The 15735-nt window shown below is 50.1% G+C and overlaps 1 protein-coding gene and 1 long non-coding RNA gene across 10 annotated transcripts in view; one reads left to right on the forward strand and one right to left on the reverse strand.

Moving 5' to 3' along the window:
* Positions 1-11: 11 nt before the first annotated feature.
* Positions 12-6596, reverse strand: LOC141371312 (uncharacterized). The gene is made up of 3 exons (XR_012376180.1): positions 5533-6596; positions 3281-3565; positions 12-405 (listed from the first exon to the last, which is right to left on the reverse strand). It is a non-coding gene; the product is annotated as an uncharacterized lncRNA (long non-coding RNA).
* Positions 6597-7177: 581 nt separating this feature from the next.
* Positions 7178-15735, forward strand: part of USP36 (ubiquitin specific peptidase 36) — a 37942-nt gene continuing 29384 nt past the window's right edge. Inside the window, exons 1-6 of one of the 9 annotated variants that reach the window (XM_073886095.1) lie at positions 7191-7464; positions 9124-9207; positions 9628-10360; positions 11647-11742; positions 12194-12455; positions 12978-13199. In XM_073886095.1, the coding sequence (XP_073742196.1) occupies positions 12203-12455; positions 12978-13199 (475 nt within the window). In that variant the 5' untranslated portion in view covers positions 7191-7464; positions 9124-9207; positions 9628-10360; positions 11647-11742; positions 12194-12202. Of the gene's footprint in view, positions 7465-9123; positions 10361-11646; positions 12456-12977; positions 13200-15735 lie in introns of all 9 variants that reach the window. The other 8 variants (XM_073886092.1, XM_073886094.1, XM_073886096.1 and 5 more) reach the window with 8 other exon arrangements.

A 15735-nucleotide genomic window follows, 5' to 3' on the forward strand; every position in this document is an offset into this window, starting at 1 on the left:
ACAGACACGTGCAGGTTCAAAATGGAAACACGGCAACGGATACAGCAGGTTCCAATGTGAAGGGTCCCAGGGCCAGCCACCAGGCCTGGTTAAAACCTCTAGAAGTTTGGGTAGCATTAGCTTTTCCCTGATCTAACTTAACGACAAAACAGTGGAGCTACAGATCTTTTACTGGGGTCAGTTTTATTATGAACAACTTGCCATTACCGCAGATTCTACATGAAGACTTTGAAACTCCTGTATGAACAAGTTCTATCTTTAGCCTTGGGTTCGAGCTCAGAGCTGACCCACACAGCTCTCCTTTGCCCCGCTCGGTAGCCGTGAGTCCTTTGCAGTGAAAGACGGCACTTTGATTTGGGGGAAACCATCAGCTCCGATAGCAAATTTTCTCCTTCGGGAAACAAACTGGGAAAGAAAAAAGACATTCAGAAACACAATTCTGTTTTCATTCCATAACGACCGAGAGGAATATTCCTTTCCAATTAAAGTGAAACAAAAATGTGAGGCAAATCCAAATCTGAGTCTGCAAAATGGTGGGGTATCAGGTGGGGGCCAATAACAGAGAAAGGTTGAGTGCTAAAGAGGGTTTGGGGATGGGATCCAAGATGGGGTGCAGAGGCAATGCTGCCTACAGGACCTGGAAATAAAGCCGAAAGCTTCATGTTTATTTTTAGCCCACTCAAGATGTTTTGCTTTACCCCTTCAAGCGAAGTTGGTGGGGGAAGTGGGGGCCTCCAGGTGCAAGATTCCAACCAACAAGATTCCAACCAACGGGGAGGCTCAACAGAGACCTGGCCCCGGGGGTTTTTACTAGAGTGCTAGTCATGCAGGCACTCTCTGCCCGGCACGTAGCAGGATTCCAGCCTCCCGGAAGGAAAGCAGATGTCCGGCATAAACCAACATTTGAGGCACAGCATCCATTCTTTTTTTGTTTGTTTGTTTTTGTTTTTTTAAGAAGGCTCCACACCCAACATGGGGTTTGAACTCACAACCCCAAGAATCAAGAGTTGCACATTCCACCGACTGAGCCAGGCAGGTGCCCCAGGATCCATTCTTAGAGAATGGGGGAACCCTCCCGAAATCCAAGTTCCCAGACACCAAGCCCGGACACAGGCCTTCTGGAGGAGAGCAGTCCCAGGCCTGCTGTGGGACTCTTGGCGTACACGGCCTGCCCCTTTCCTGTTCACGACCTTTCCCCAGGCTCAGGAGACTCCGATGCTAGACCCCCGTGGGCAACTGCTTAGCAAATCATTCTAGTAATAATAACCCCAGTCAAAGCTCACGTTGAGTCCATGCCAGGACTGGCACCAAGGGTTTCACATCTGTTTCCCTAAGTGACACTTGCCCACTTCAAGAAGTCTGTGCTCTCATCTCTCTTGGTTGGTTGATAAGGAGTCTGAGGCCTAGAGAGGTCAGTTTCCCGGGCACCTGGTCAGTATAAGCACTGGGGCTGGGATCGAACCCAGGCAGAGGCAGGGTCTGGCCTCCTTCTGCAACATCCCACGAGGATGGACCACGAGGACCATCAGCCTCCTCGAACGAAGATATGCCTCGGGTGTAAGCAGGTTACCCTCGGCAGGCTGCCTCCCACCTGGTGATGTTTGCCTTCCATCTGCACAAAGAACTGTATAGCGCTTTCCTTTTGTTTTACATTGTTTTCAGAACAAATGCAAATTTATCCCCTTTTCATGAGATTTGAAGCAAGGATAACTATAAAATCCCAATCTCACTTAAGACACACCAAAACACCTGTTACAAGTGGTAATGTGTGAACTTAAAGAGGGTAAAATTCAGTTGTCTGGAAGATTCATTTCTTTTTTTAAAGATTTTACTTATTTGACAGAGAGAGCACAAGCAGAGGGAGAGAGAGGGAGAAGCAGGTTCCCTGCTGAGCAAGGAGCCTGATGTGGGACTCGATCCCAGGACTCTGGGATCATGACCCGGGCCGAAGGCAGCCGCTTAACCGATTGAGCCGCCCAGGCGCCCCTGGAAGATTCATTTCTATATAATTTATCTTCCAAACGGGGACACTTTTAAGAGAGAAGGAGGGTGCTTTCAACGAGTGGGGTCCATAGGTATAAACCAGGACTGCCCCGAGCAAACCAGGGTGTGGTGACGCCCGTCATTGTAGGACAGCTTCCCCAAGCACACTGGGTGTGTCGAACCCCCCTCCGCTGTGGTCCTAGATGCTAAGGCTTGGCGCTGGACACAGCACCCCACAACACCCAGGCCCAAAAGACTTCCTGTGATCTGGCAGCAAAAGTACACCAGCCACGGATTTGCTGGGTGCTGTAGCAAATAAACCTGGCATCTCAGGGGCAAACAAAAGGCGGGCATCTCTTGCCAAGACCCGTGAGGATGTTTGCCGGGTGACCTTCTATGGGCAATTGGGCTCTTTCCTTCTGTGTCCTCACCATCTCCTGAAGCCTCCGAGTCCTTCCTTTTCAGCCAGAAAGAGGAGGGAGGGAGGACTGGCAGATTCTCAGCCTCTGGCTTGGGAGTGACACTTGTCACTTCCTCTCCCAGGCTCTGGAGAGAATTAGTCACTGCTGAACTCACTACAGACAGCTTCTGGCCTGGGCCCCCTTGGCCTGTACCACCTCCTTCCCAGGCAAGGCCCAGACACGGTGAGGAACAGTCTAATAGAGCCTGCTCTCTGTACCACGCTGGGCAGCAATGGAGCTCGGAGGGTCCAATGCAAGGTGGTGCTCACGGGATTTAAGAGAAGGTCTTGAACACTCTTCAAGAATGTATGTTATGCGGGGCGCCTGGGTGGCTCATATGGTTACGCCTCTGCCTTCGGCTCAGGTCATGATCCCAGGGTCATGGGATCGAGCCCCACGTCGGGCTCCTGGCTCAGCAGGAGCCTGCTTCTCCCTCCACTTCTCTCCCTGCTCATGCTTTCTCTCTCTCTATCTCTGTGTCTCAAATGAATAAATAAAATCTTAAAAAAAAAAAAAAAAGAATGTATATTATGCAGTCCTGAGGCCAAACATGGATACATGTCTTGCTTCAAAAAGAACAGTAACAGCGCTGTGCAAAGTAACATGTTTCAGAGAACAACCAATGGGTCTCAAGGAAGGGAATGAAACCCGAAAGAAGGAAGTGAGAGGCGGGGGGGGGGGGGGTGAATTTGGGGGAAGGGAGGTGGGTTTGTGGCAAGGAGGGGTAGGTCTTGTGAGGGCAATGGGATAGGAATGGCGTCAGTAAAGGTTCAAGCAGGATTTCGGTGTCAGCAGTTGGGGACAGCTACTCCTGTGCACACAGAGGAAATACACACCTGTGCAGTTATGCTGGCTTCGTTTGTTTTTCAGAGAGAAAACTGCCCTGGGAGGGAAGGAGGAGGCAGGCCAGTGGCCAGCACAGGAATTTAAGGCCTGTTGGCTACTTTCTGGCCAAACCACCAAACACATTCATGAAAAAGTAAGATCTGTATGGGCCAAATCCCATTGCAGGCCATCTGTAGTCCAAGGAGAGGCGGTCTAGAACGGCTCTGGGAGTCGTCATGTGGCTTTTCCTCGGTGAGCACAGCCAGAGGAGGGTAAGGACCTTCATTTGGCAGTATCTAGAAAAGAGGAAATGGTTAGGATTGTGTAGGCCCAGCTGGAGCAACTCATAGGAACCAAACCCAGAATGACTGATATAAAAGTCAGAATTATTAATTTACACTTGGAGATGTGAGTTATGTCTCTCCAGAAATTAGCACATCTTTGGCCAGCCACAGGTGACTTCTGGACAACAATACTGGTGATCTGTTAATGTACATTATTTCTTAAGGTAAGTTCTCATTTAATTCATTTTGGTTATAGATTTTTTTTTTTTTGAGACTACTTTATTCTTTTATCTTCAGTGTTTCTCTACTTTTCTCCTTCAGGATTCAAAGATTATTCAGTTGTCCCATCTTGAGCATTTCATTTTCTGTTCGGTTGCATTTCATAGACATTTATGCACAGTGTACCTGCAAAGCACTCAGATGAGTGAGACATTGTGAGAGCTTTACCAGTCATCACAGGGGAGGGAGAAGTCCAGAGAACATTCCAATTGAATGTGTAAGTGGAATGTGCAGCCGGCCCAAGGCAACACCAACCTAATGGCAGGGATGGAGGAAATCCAGAAAAACTTCCCGGAGGAGGTAGTGCCTGAGGAGGTTGTAGAAGAGCAAGTGGGAAAGGGAATTTAGATCAAAGACCAGCCTGAGCCTGGAGCAGAGATAACCTGATTAGGGCCTAGGGGGCATTTGGATTTAGCTAAAGGATCCAGGGCAGGGAATGGCTGGGGAATGAAGAAGAAAAAGCAGGCAAGGAGCCAGCCTCCAGGGGCCATTAAGAGACCATTCTAAGGAGAGCTTGACTTTCCCATCAGCTTTGGGGGACGGGGAAGGGTTCAGACAGGTGCACAGTATTTTCAGGTAGACCTTCTAAACATATTATTCTATTTGGCAGTTCGAGTGATAGATTTGGCCATTCCAGTAATGCAGGTGAAGATGGAGAGGCGCTCTATTTGGGCAATTAGATGGAGAGAAGAGAGCGGTTTGAGGAATATTTGAGAAGTAAAATTAGCAAAATTTGTTGATGGATGATTTACATGGCGGGGGGGAGGGAAATAGAGGGCACCAGGATGCTGGCCAGTAAGGTGCATGTTGGGGTCTGTATCAACCTGGGTCCAATCAGGAACACCAAAACCACTGTGTACCGTCTTTGAAACAGAGGGGATTAACACAGGGATTGGTTACATGGTGATGGAAGCCAACTAGAGAACAATGGGCAGCTGTTAGCACTTCTCGGACGGAGGGGCAGAGACAGGAGGCTGCCCTACAAGAGCCCAGGGAGGGAATGGTTTGGGGGGGGGCGGTTCCGGAGCCACAGTGCACCTCTCTGGATGGAGCCAGAAACTCCGTTCCAAGCAGAGAGGGAGGGAGAGAAAGGTCCTGGCTTCTCCTTTCCTTTGCCCTCCCGTCTTGCCAGTGACCCCCAGTGGCTAGATACTCCTGGACACCAGGGTGCCTGGAAAGCAGGAAAGGGCCAGGATTTGGTCTGAGCTCCAGCACAGCAGCCCAAGTGGGCAACAAGGTAGAAAAAGAGAGGCAGCTTAGGGGAGGTGGGCGGTGGGCGGTGCACCCGTTTCTGGGCATGGTGAGTTTGAAGTGCTCATGGGCCCTGCAGGGAGATGACCAGCAGGCACTTCCCGGACCTACCATTCCAAAGATCAGGGGGAGAGAGGTCGGCATCTGCGCATGTGCAATTTACTGGCCTATAGGCACAGTCTGAGTGGTGATAACCACAGCCATGGGTGCGCTCATGGGGTAGGTGCCTGTTACTTCAAAGAAACATTTAACTTTTCTTTCCAAAATGCTTGCATCATTTATACTCCCAGCCTCACAGAGTCTACTTGCTTCACGTTCTCTCCAACATGTAGTCTTTTTAATTTTAGCTGTTCTAGTGGGTGTGAAATGTCCCTCGGTGTGGCTTTAATTTGCATTTCTCTGGTAACCCTTGAGATTGAGCACTTTAGGAAAGGCCCATATGAACATACCTCAAGGAGATTCCACTCTGAGGCTTCTTCGAGAGACTCTGAAGGGGGAGGTAGGGTGGGAGTATGGCTGGCCAAAGGCTCCTCCCAACTTCTAGGTCTCAGATTACATTCTTCGAGCAGGATGGAGGCCTTTCAGGCAATTCATCTGTCATCTCATCAGAATTTTGGGGTTCCTCTGAGGGCCTGAGCTACGGATGTGAACTTGGAGCCTGACAAACCTGGGTTGAAACCCTCACATCACTGCTTGCTTGCAGGGATGGTGTACACTCAGTTTTTTTTCATCTGTAAAATGGGAAGAGCATCTTTTTGTAGGCTTGTCGTGAGGATTAAAGCATATAATGTTGACAAAGCAGCCACCTGGGTATCTGACACATAGTAACAGCTCAGCAAATGTCTTCAGTTTTGTTAAGACCAGCTGGGGATCGCCTTTGTTCCACAGATGAGGAAAGGGAGGCCTATGTTAGTTAACTGTCCAAAGCAACCTGTTAATAAAGGCAGCTTTGGGATAAAGCCCAAGTCTCCTCATTCCCCAGCCAGCTGCCCCCACACTTTTAATCATTCTCCGATACACAGTATCAGGCATGAGGCCTGTCTTTTGTTTGAATCATTGTTTTAGGGCATAGAAGGCTCACACCAGGAAAAAAATCTCCATCTGAAGCTCTTGAGGATTCTCACAGGCTCAGTCTGAGTCTCCTACAGTATTGTTCCTGTTTGCTTTTTCAAGACATCAGCACCCACCCACGTAGTAACTCCAGGGTGAATGTTGTCCCAGTTACACCTCTTGTCGCTCTCCATCTCCATTCCCGGCTGCAAGGACCGTGTGGGGTGGGCACAGAGGCTTGCTCTAGGTGGTTCACGCAGGAGCTCACCCAGCCCGCTCCAGACCTCCCTGCCGAGAAAGACCTGGCTGATAGTGTTGTGTGCACAAGGTTGTTGTGCGCACGGTCCGCGAAGGGCTCGGGGTCCACGGGGAGGGCCAGGTTGTGGTTTGGGGGTTAAAGTCATTTATTCCCACCCTCTGCCTCCGTGAGAGGGCCGCGGGCGTCAGGCTAGGAGCCGCTCCCTCTCCCCCTGCCCAAGAGAATGGGAAGGAATGATTCAGGTGAAAAGGATTAAAAAAAAAAAAAATACTGCAGAAGCAGTGCGTATTCGCAAGCATTCCACCAAAAGCTCAACGTAATAGTCACGGGGTAATGCTTTTGGAGGTCAGGAAGGGGGCCAGGGAACGGCAAGCGCCCCCACACCCCGGACATTTAGAAGGTCAAACGCCACCGCTCCCCCCACTCTCCCACCCTTCATCCCAACAGCTCTGTGCTCGGCCTCCCCTGCTGCCCTCAGCGCTCCCCGTCCGTGTCTTGGTCACTAAAGAGACCCGGAAAGTGAGGCCCAGGCCCCGCGCCACCGGTTGGACGCGGGGCGTGCAGGGGGCCCGGGGTACGGGGCTGCGCCAGGTGCACACCCGCGTTAAGGACCCGGAAGCGGACGTCTCACATGCTCTCCGGGAACACGCCAGACTCCGGCCAAGGGGGCGGGGCGTCTCCGGCTCTGCGTGCTTGCGTCATCGCGTAGGCTGGCGGGGCCGCGGGGTGGAAGAGTGACGTATAGGCTGCGTAGAACGGCTGTGGGCGGGCCTAGGGAGCGAGGACGCAGCTAGCCCCGTCTCTTAAAGCCGCCACGACCTTTCGAGTCCGACAGCGGGGGCCACGAGTTGCGGCGCCTTTAAGCGTCGCCGTGACACGTGTGTGAGTCGCCCGAGGCCCGGATGGTGCGTGTGCAGGGCCCGGGCCGAGTAGACGACAGCGCCGCGGCCCTGCAGCCGGGCCCGCCGAGGGCCGGGTAGGCTGGGGCCGGGTCTCGGCGGCGCGCAGGCCGAGAGAAGGCTGCGCGTCCGGCCGGGTTGGAGGGCTTCCGCTGGGCCTGGGGCGCGGGAAGGTGCGGCCTGCAGGGGGGCGCACCGGGGTGGGGGGGGACGTGGGCGCGCGGCTGCGAGGCGCTCAGGGGCCGGTGGGGAGGGCCCAGGGCTACTTCGTTAGCGAGGAGTTCGGGGCTGCGCTGTCCGTCAGGGGCTCGGCGGTCCACGGGGAGGGCCAGAGGCGCACGGTCCGCGAGGGGCTCGGGAGTCCACGGGGAGGGCCAGGGGCGCACGGTCCGCGAGGGGCTCGGGGATCCACGGGGAGGGTCAGGAAGTCGCGGTGCGCGAGGACTCCGGGGTCCGTGGGAAGGTCAGGGGCGCACGGTCCGCGAAGGGCTCGGGGTCCACAGGGAGGGCCAGGGGCGCACGGTCCGCGAGGGGCTCGGGAGTCCAAGGAGAGGCCCAGGGGCGCACGGTCCGCGAGGGCCTCGGGGATGCACGGGGAGGGTCCGGGACGCGCGGTCCGCGAGGACTCCGGGGTCCACGGGGAAGTCAGGGGCGCGCGGTCCGCGGGGGCTCCAGGATCCGCAGGGAAGGTGTGAGGCTGCGCAGTCCGCGAGGGGCATAGGGGGTCCGCAGAGAGGGTCCGGGAGGTATGCCCTTTGCTGTTCCCGGGGAACACGGACTGGTGGTGGATGAGAAAGCTGCCCCAGCCAGGAGCCCCAGGGAGTCGGGGGAGGCAACGGTGTGTGTCGGTCTTGGGTACAGTTGTTACCCAGAGAAGCATCACTAATGCAGGACCCAGACTTTCTCTGGAATAGCTTAAGTCAAAATCTGTTCTGTTTGGCAGCAGTGCTGAAATTTCTTTCTTTCCTCCCCCCGCCCCCCTTTTTAGTAATAAATGTGGGAAAGACTTAACCCTGGAGAAGGTAACCTTCTTCAGGGTCATGGTCACGGTGAATGTGAGCGGGTGGGGACAAGATGTGGGGTTTGAAAATACCCTTATTTTAGTCGGTAATGTTGAGTCTCCCCTGGGGTACTAGGAGCTGGACGGAGTAGCATTCTAAAACCCAGAGAGGTGAGAGAGGAAAGCATCGTGGCCAGCCTGCTTTCTGTAAGAGATGCCTAGAATCAGGCCTCCAAGGAGAGGGAGGCTCTGCTTAGTCTTTTCCGACTGGAGCCTGGTGTTCTGCAGGCTCTGCAGAAGAGCCTGGAGGCCCCCTGTGAAAGTGCCCCAGGGAGGCCCGGGCTCTGTCCATCTGGGGCTCCTCCCCCACCAGCACGTGGTTGACCCTGTGAGTCTTGAGTGCATTTCATCCTGGAAAAGTGCATTTAGAGGGAGGAGGGAGAGAGAATATGCTTGAAGGGTGTTCTGCGGATGCTGTTTGCCTACTCTTGGAGGTAGAAATATGCCTGGAGAAGCCTGAGCTGTTCCTGGACCATGGAGTGGAGGGAGCATCCTTCCCGAGTTCTGAAGAGCATGTTGTCAATTACGTACATCAGAGGGCTTGCTGATGATTACAAGGACATTTTTCTCTGGGTTCCTACACCTCAGAGAGAGATGATTTTTTGGTCATTGTTGAATATGTTTTGGGTGGAATTGGCGACAGAGAGGTTGATCTTTGTCAGAACTTGAAAAATTGTTCAAAGTCTCTGACTTCCACATTGAGGAGTGGGCTGTGGGATAGATGTTCTTTAAATTACTTCTCTCAAAATAAATTCGGTTGTTATCTCCCAAGTTCTGTTTATCTTCTCACTGTTTGGTTCCCGAACATTTGCCCTTGGACCCCTGTGCATCTATGTCCTCACCTGTCCACAGTAAGGTATGAGTTTCGATTAAGACAGGGATATTGGAATCTTCACCTTACAGATTGGATTTTATTCTGAGATCATATTCATTATGCTCACCCTTTATTTTGGCGTTGGTATGGTTTTATTTATGGATATGAGAAACGATGCATCTGAAATTTGCTGTCAGTGTGGGGACAGGAGAGGAATGAGGAGTGGGCCTACATAGTAATTATTGATGCTGAATAAGGGGAATATGTGGTCTCTGTGTTGTTGCCACCACATTGTATATATTTGAACGTTTTCACAGCGAAAAAATTTTTTAAGTATTTTAATTTTATGTAATCATAGTGATTGTGGATGGTAAAGAAAATCTGCACTTAGCAAAGTGAAAATGTGGCAATTCTTACTGCTTCGTCGATTTTCTTTTCTTTTTTCTTTTTTTGAAATTCTAGGGTACACCTGGGTGGCTCAGATGGTTAAGCGTCTGCCTTCGGCTCAGGTCATGATCCCAGGGTCCTGGGATCGAGCCCCACATTGGGCTCCTGGCTCAGCGGGGCGCCTGCTTCTCCCTCTCCCCTGCTCATGCTCTCTCTCTCTCTGTATCTCTGTGTCTCAAATGAATAAATAAAATCTTTAAAAAAATTTTTTTTTATCTTAAAAAAAGTTCTGGTTTATGAAATCTGGAAGTTGGAGGTGAGGGCGTTATTACCTCTCAGTCTGGAAAGTGACTTAGACTGGAGAACACTGAAGATTTTTGTTCATTGGGCTTGTCGTGGGCCTGAAGGTTAAGATACCGAGCCAAGGGCAGTGTTTTCATATCATGCACATTGTAATAACTTGTAGCTAGTCCGTTCAGTTCTTCTCCAGACTCCCTAAATCCAGCACCATCTGTACTCCTTCAACCTGAATGCCGACTCTTCCAGATAGATAGCCTTCCTGCTCTGGTTCTGCGCTTCCTGCTCTGGTTCCGCGCAGTGGGGCTGAGGAAATGGTGGAAGAGAGCGGCCTCACATGGTGCTCCGTTCACCCCACAGATTCTGAACGACAGACTTGGCAGCTTTGGTGATTTCACGGGCATAGCTGAGGAGCTCATGAATCGGAGGGTCCTGCCCTGCATCTGCCCAGTCCGGCCAAGAACCTGACCCCATGCTGCAGTAGCAACACGCCCAAGTTCAGACATCCCAGGTGAGCCAGCAGAGGCTTCAGAGTAGTTTTCCATTTCTCCAAGCTATCGGCTTGTAGCCCAGCAGCAGTTCTTCAGTTGGTGGGAACACTTCGATAATTCCCCTTAGGAAAGGTTCTTTTATTTCTTCAAATCAAAGAACTTGTGCTTGCTTTTTAAAAAATAAGTTTCTTACATTTCAATTCGTGGCAAGAATTTTTTTTTTTTAAGATTTTATTTTTAACTAATGTCTCCACCCAACATGGGGCTTGAATTTACAGCCCCAAGATCAAGAGGCACACGCTTTACAGTTTAAGCCAGCCAGGCGCCCCGCAGAAAAAAAAAAATTTTTTTTTTTTAAGATTGTATTTATTTTTTTTGGCCGAGAAAGAGCGTGCGCACACAAGCAGAGGCAGAGGGAGAAGCAGGCTCCACCCCAGGGCCCTGGGATTGTGACCTGAGCCGAAGGCAGATGCTTAACCGACTGAGCCACCCAGGCGCTCCCCTTGCAGAAATTTTTATAGATAAAGAAATTTGACCCATGTGGGGAATGAGATGCTCCGTAAGGATAAATTTGAACCGTTTAATAAGAGATCCTTTTACTGAGTTCCGGGATACACCTGCCTATTTGGTGCCCCTGTGGCAGGCTGGATGCCGGATACCTGAGGGAGTCCTCATTCTTCTGATAAGAGTGAGCAATTTAAGGAACATATTTTTCTAGTTGTGACTCAGATTGCCCGTGAGCTCTATAGCTGAGGTGGCTTGAGTTGAGAGGTAGTGAGTTGCAGTCAGAGGTGATGGAGGGGATTCCTGTTCAGTCCTATTTCCAGCAGCTGCAGCTCTCACCTCGATAACCTTAGAACCTCCTTTGGTGCTGCTTTCAGTCCCTGTTTTACACAGAATAGAGGAGCTGCGAAGTCACAGTGGTTGCCACTGGAATTTTTAGCTGATAGGTGAAGGAATAAGCCAGGCCTGCCGCACGCCAGCCCTGAACTGTCACTTCCCTCGTAAAGTTTGGGCGTCTTGGGTGTACCATTCCAGTCCCGCCACTGTCCTGTCTCTCCTCCCTCACTTTCAGAAAGATCATCTGTACAGGCACCATCCAGTAACACAGGCCATTACGTATAATTTTACAGGAGCCCCATTAAAAAACAAAAAGCAAATGAAACTAATTTTCACAACACATGTTACTTAACCCAATATATGTAAAATATTATCATTTCAACATGTAAGCAGTGTAAAAATTATTGAGGTGTTTTACATTCTTATACTAAGTCTTTGAAATCCTTTGCATATTTTATACTTACAGTGCATCTCGGTGTGGACTCGCATCATTTCAGTGATCACATGTGACCTCTGGCCTTCGTTTTGAAGAGCATGAGCCCGAGCAGAAAGGCGTGCTTATGTAACTCACCACGCTAATTCTTTTATCATATGGATTTGTGTGTGCGACCAGAGCGTCTTATGAGCATCAGTGTTTCCCTGTTTTTGAGCAGACATTGGGATCACCTGGTCAGCTCTTGAAGGAGGTGGCATCAAGCTGATGCCCATAGTCCCATAGTCCCATAGTCCGTCATTGAAGAGACGCATGCTGCAGGCCTCCCTGGTACCACCTTTGTCTCTTTAGTGCTGTTTGTGAAAGCACCTTCTCTTTTTGACAGGTGTGGTGAACTCTGGCCAGGTGGTTCGTAATATGTCTCCATGTTTCATACTTCCTTTGTAGGGTTGGCAACCAATCCAGAGAAGCTTTTATGGTGGCTAACATCCGTAAAGACCAGAGGGGATTTTCACAGAAGTGACGCTCTGTTCCTGGGACCTAGTTACTCGTCGCTCTGTGTTCCTTCTTGTCCCCACAGTGATGCACCATGCCAATAGTCGATAAATTGAAGGAAGCCCTGAAACCTGGCCGCAAAGACTCGGCTGACGATGGAGAGCTGGGAAAGCTTCTGGCCGCCTCTGCCAAGAAGGTCCTTTTACAGAAGATCGAGTTCGAACCAGCCAGCAAGAGTTTCTCCTATCAGCTGGAGTCATTAAAGAGCAAATATGTCTTGCTGAACCCGAAAACAGAGGGAGCCAGTCGCCACAGGAGTGGAGACGAGCCACAGGCCAGGAGACAGGGTACAGACACACGGTTGGCTGGCAGAAGGGGTCTCACTGTGTGTTGACCAAGTGGATGGATGAAGTGTTGACCGATTAGGAGGAACAAAAACAGAATGTGGTCAGAGAGTTACGAAGCTTCTCTGGGGTCAGTGGCTCTGTAGTTACAGAAGTAATGATACAGGGTTGGTCACAAAGAGATCTGTGTCCTTAGGCCATGGAAGTTGTGTGTGTTTAGTAGGATCAACAGTGGGGCTGAGAAAGAAGCAAGAGAAATGGGCCAGGCTCCAGCTATTCATTCTCTGAGGGTTGTCCTCCATGGAGGACTCCCTGAATTCCAGACCTAAGCAGTCTGCAGGAGCCCCAGGATGACTGGGTTTTCTCCTGGGCTTTCTAGTAACTTCAGTCAGCGGGAACACCGGTTACCCTCTGACACTGTGTCTTGGCAGGTGCATGCCGAGTGTGCCTCAGCGATTTCTGTTTCGTGTCCCACCTGTGCATAGACTTAAGCCCTCCTTTCTTCCCTGTCCCTTTCTCATGCAGGCAGTGAGCATGCCCACGAGAGCGGCGGTGATGGGGTCCCAGCCCCACAGAAAGTGCTCTTCCCCACGGAGCGGCTGTCTCTGAAGTGGGAGCGGGTTTACCGCGTGGGAGCGGGGCTCCACAACCTCGGCAACACCTGCTTCCTGAACTCGACCATACAGTGCTTGACCTACACCCCGCCTCTGGCCAACTACCTGCTCTCCAAGGAGCATACTCGCAACTGTGAGTGGGAGGTGGTAGCTGGGGCTGGGGGGGTGGGGCGGGAGTCGTGGGAACCGCATAGTCTCCTGATAAGACAAACCCATGTGCCCGTGGTGCTAGCAGCCTTCAGCCTGGGTCAGATGTAGGAGTGAAGTCCGTGATGTAGTAACTGATGAAACCTAAATCTGGCACGTGCCGGCTGTAGGCCAGGCCACAGAAGCCAGTCACTCGTGTAGATTGTTGGTCCCAAACTGTTCTGAAAATGAGAACCTAAAGGGAGAAAGGCGTTTTCAAAAAATACGTTCATAACGTGTACATTCAATGACTACACATCAACTGTTGTACCAGTGTTTTATGAACATTATAAAACGTGCCCCAGAGGAGAAATGAAAAATGGGTAAAGATGAAATAAAATGTCACTTACCAAAACTGAAGAAAGTAGAAAGCCTTTTAACTATTAGTAAAAGAAATTAAATTGGTGTTTAAAAATCTTCCCATGAAGAAAATACCAGGCTGAAATGATTTATGGGTGAGCTTTATGAAAATTTTGAGAAATAGATTGTTGCAGTGCTTCACAGGTTCTTCCCGAGAATAGAAAAAGAGAGAGAACCCCCAGCTCATTTTATGAGGTTCTTATAACTTGGGTAACAAAATTAAACAAGTACAGTAGGAGAAAGAACAATTACAATCTCATCTTACTCACGAGTGTAGTCACAAAACTTCTAGACAGAATACTACCACGTTCAAGAGTCTCTTAAACACTGTGAGCAACCCGTGTTCACCCTAGTGATGCAGGGATGTTCTAGTATCAGGAACTCTTAAGTGTGCCCGTGGAGAGCGCACAGCACGGCAGGTGGAACCGCTCCCTCGGAGGTTGGCCTGCTGGGCTCTGTCCTGGCCCTCCCCCTAAGTGCTGTGATCCCTGAGAATGTTACCTAAGCTTTTGGAAACTTCTGTTCCTCATCTGCAAAGTAATAATATCATCTCCCCAATAGAGCTGTTGGGAAGCTTGAGTGAATTACATAAGGTGCTCACAATAGTACTTGGCACACAGGGCGTGCTCCGTAAGAGACTGCTCATTTTGCTTCCTTAATTACTGTATCAACAGATTAAGGGAGAAAGGTCACCTGAAAATAATGCTCCCAAAAAGAAACGTATGATAAACTTTTAGCAAAGGAGCAATAGGAAGGAGTTTCCTTGTCTTGTTAAAGGTATCTACCAAACACTACAAAAACATTCTAGATAGGAAAATGTCGGAAGCATACCCTTCGGAATTCAGAGTGAAACAAGGGTTTCTCTCACCACTTGTGTTGAAGATATGTCGGTCCTAGCCAGAGCAGTGACCAAGGAGACAAAAGGAAGGAGTGCGCTATTGTTCCTTGAAAATGACATTCCTGCATTGAAAAAGCAAGAGAATCTATAAATTAGAAATTTGGCAATGTGCCTAGATACACCATCAACATACAAAAAGTTAGTTGAATTTCTCTACACCAGACAACAAGGAGTTTTTTAAAAATTTTGCTACTATAAAATTTTCTGAAAAGAGGGGTGCCACACTGACTATGAAGTCTTGTCAAGTGAGAGAAATTAAAGTGTCATAGTATGGGGTCAGGGAGGGGACCCACTGACCAGTGGAACGGAATAGAGCCCAGAAACAGACCTGCGTACATCTGTAGGTGTGTTACGTGTTGGTTCTTCATGTGTCTCCCGTTTGAAATTAATGGAACTTAAAAAGGACTCAGGCTTACATATGGAAAAAGCAAAATAGGGTCCCCATTTCACAGCATACCTGTGCACAAAAAAATGCGTTAAAAATTTAATGTGAAAAGCAAATATTAAGCTCTTATAACAAACATTGGCCAATCTTTTTCTGACCTTGGGATGGGAGGTTTCTTAAACAAGATTCAGAAAACACCAACTATAAAGGAAAAATGACAGATTCAGCTGCACTGAAGTTAACATTTGTTCCCCCCCCCCCAAAAAAAAAACACTTAAAAGGCAAACGGAGCTATGAGCTGGAGGCAAAACCCGGGACACATAACCAATAAAGAGTTGCTACCAAGAAGGTGGAAAGAATACAGACTACCAAGGGAAAGACAACCATAAAAAGGTAAAATTATGAACCAGCATTTTACAGAAAAGGAAACTCCTGGGCAGAGTATAGGGAGAGATGTTCAGCCTTGCTGAATTCAAGGAAGTGTCGTCAAAACCACGACAACAGCAGCGACGCGACACACCTTTGTGATGGCTGCACGTTCAGAAGCCTGACGGGACCGAGTGTCAGCATGAAGATGAGTGAGAACCTTTTATGCTCGCCTGAGCTGGCCTATCTTCCAAATACCGCGCCAGCCAGCAGTACTCCGCCTGCGGAAGAGCTCTGTACGTGCCTCTTGGGACACCTGTGTAAACACATCTGCAAGCAGCAAATTGTAAGCCGCTCAGGTGCCCATCAGCAGACGGACGCGCGCATCACGGTGCAGGCCCATGAGGACAGCGTGCTGCAGGGCAGGGGAATGAAGGGCCGCTCTGTGCATGGAGCTGAATAAGCCAGTGAAGG

The sequence above is a fragment of the Callorhinus ursinus genome, unplaced genomic scaffold (assembly GCF_003265705.2).
Source record: "Callorhinus ursinus isolate GAN/ISIS: 27379988/994484 unplaced genomic scaffold, GSC_fseal_2.0 scaffold68, whole genome shotgun sequence".
Lineage (NCBI taxonomy): Eukaryota > Metazoa > Chordata > Mammalia > Carnivora > Otariidae > Callorhinus > Callorhinus ursinus.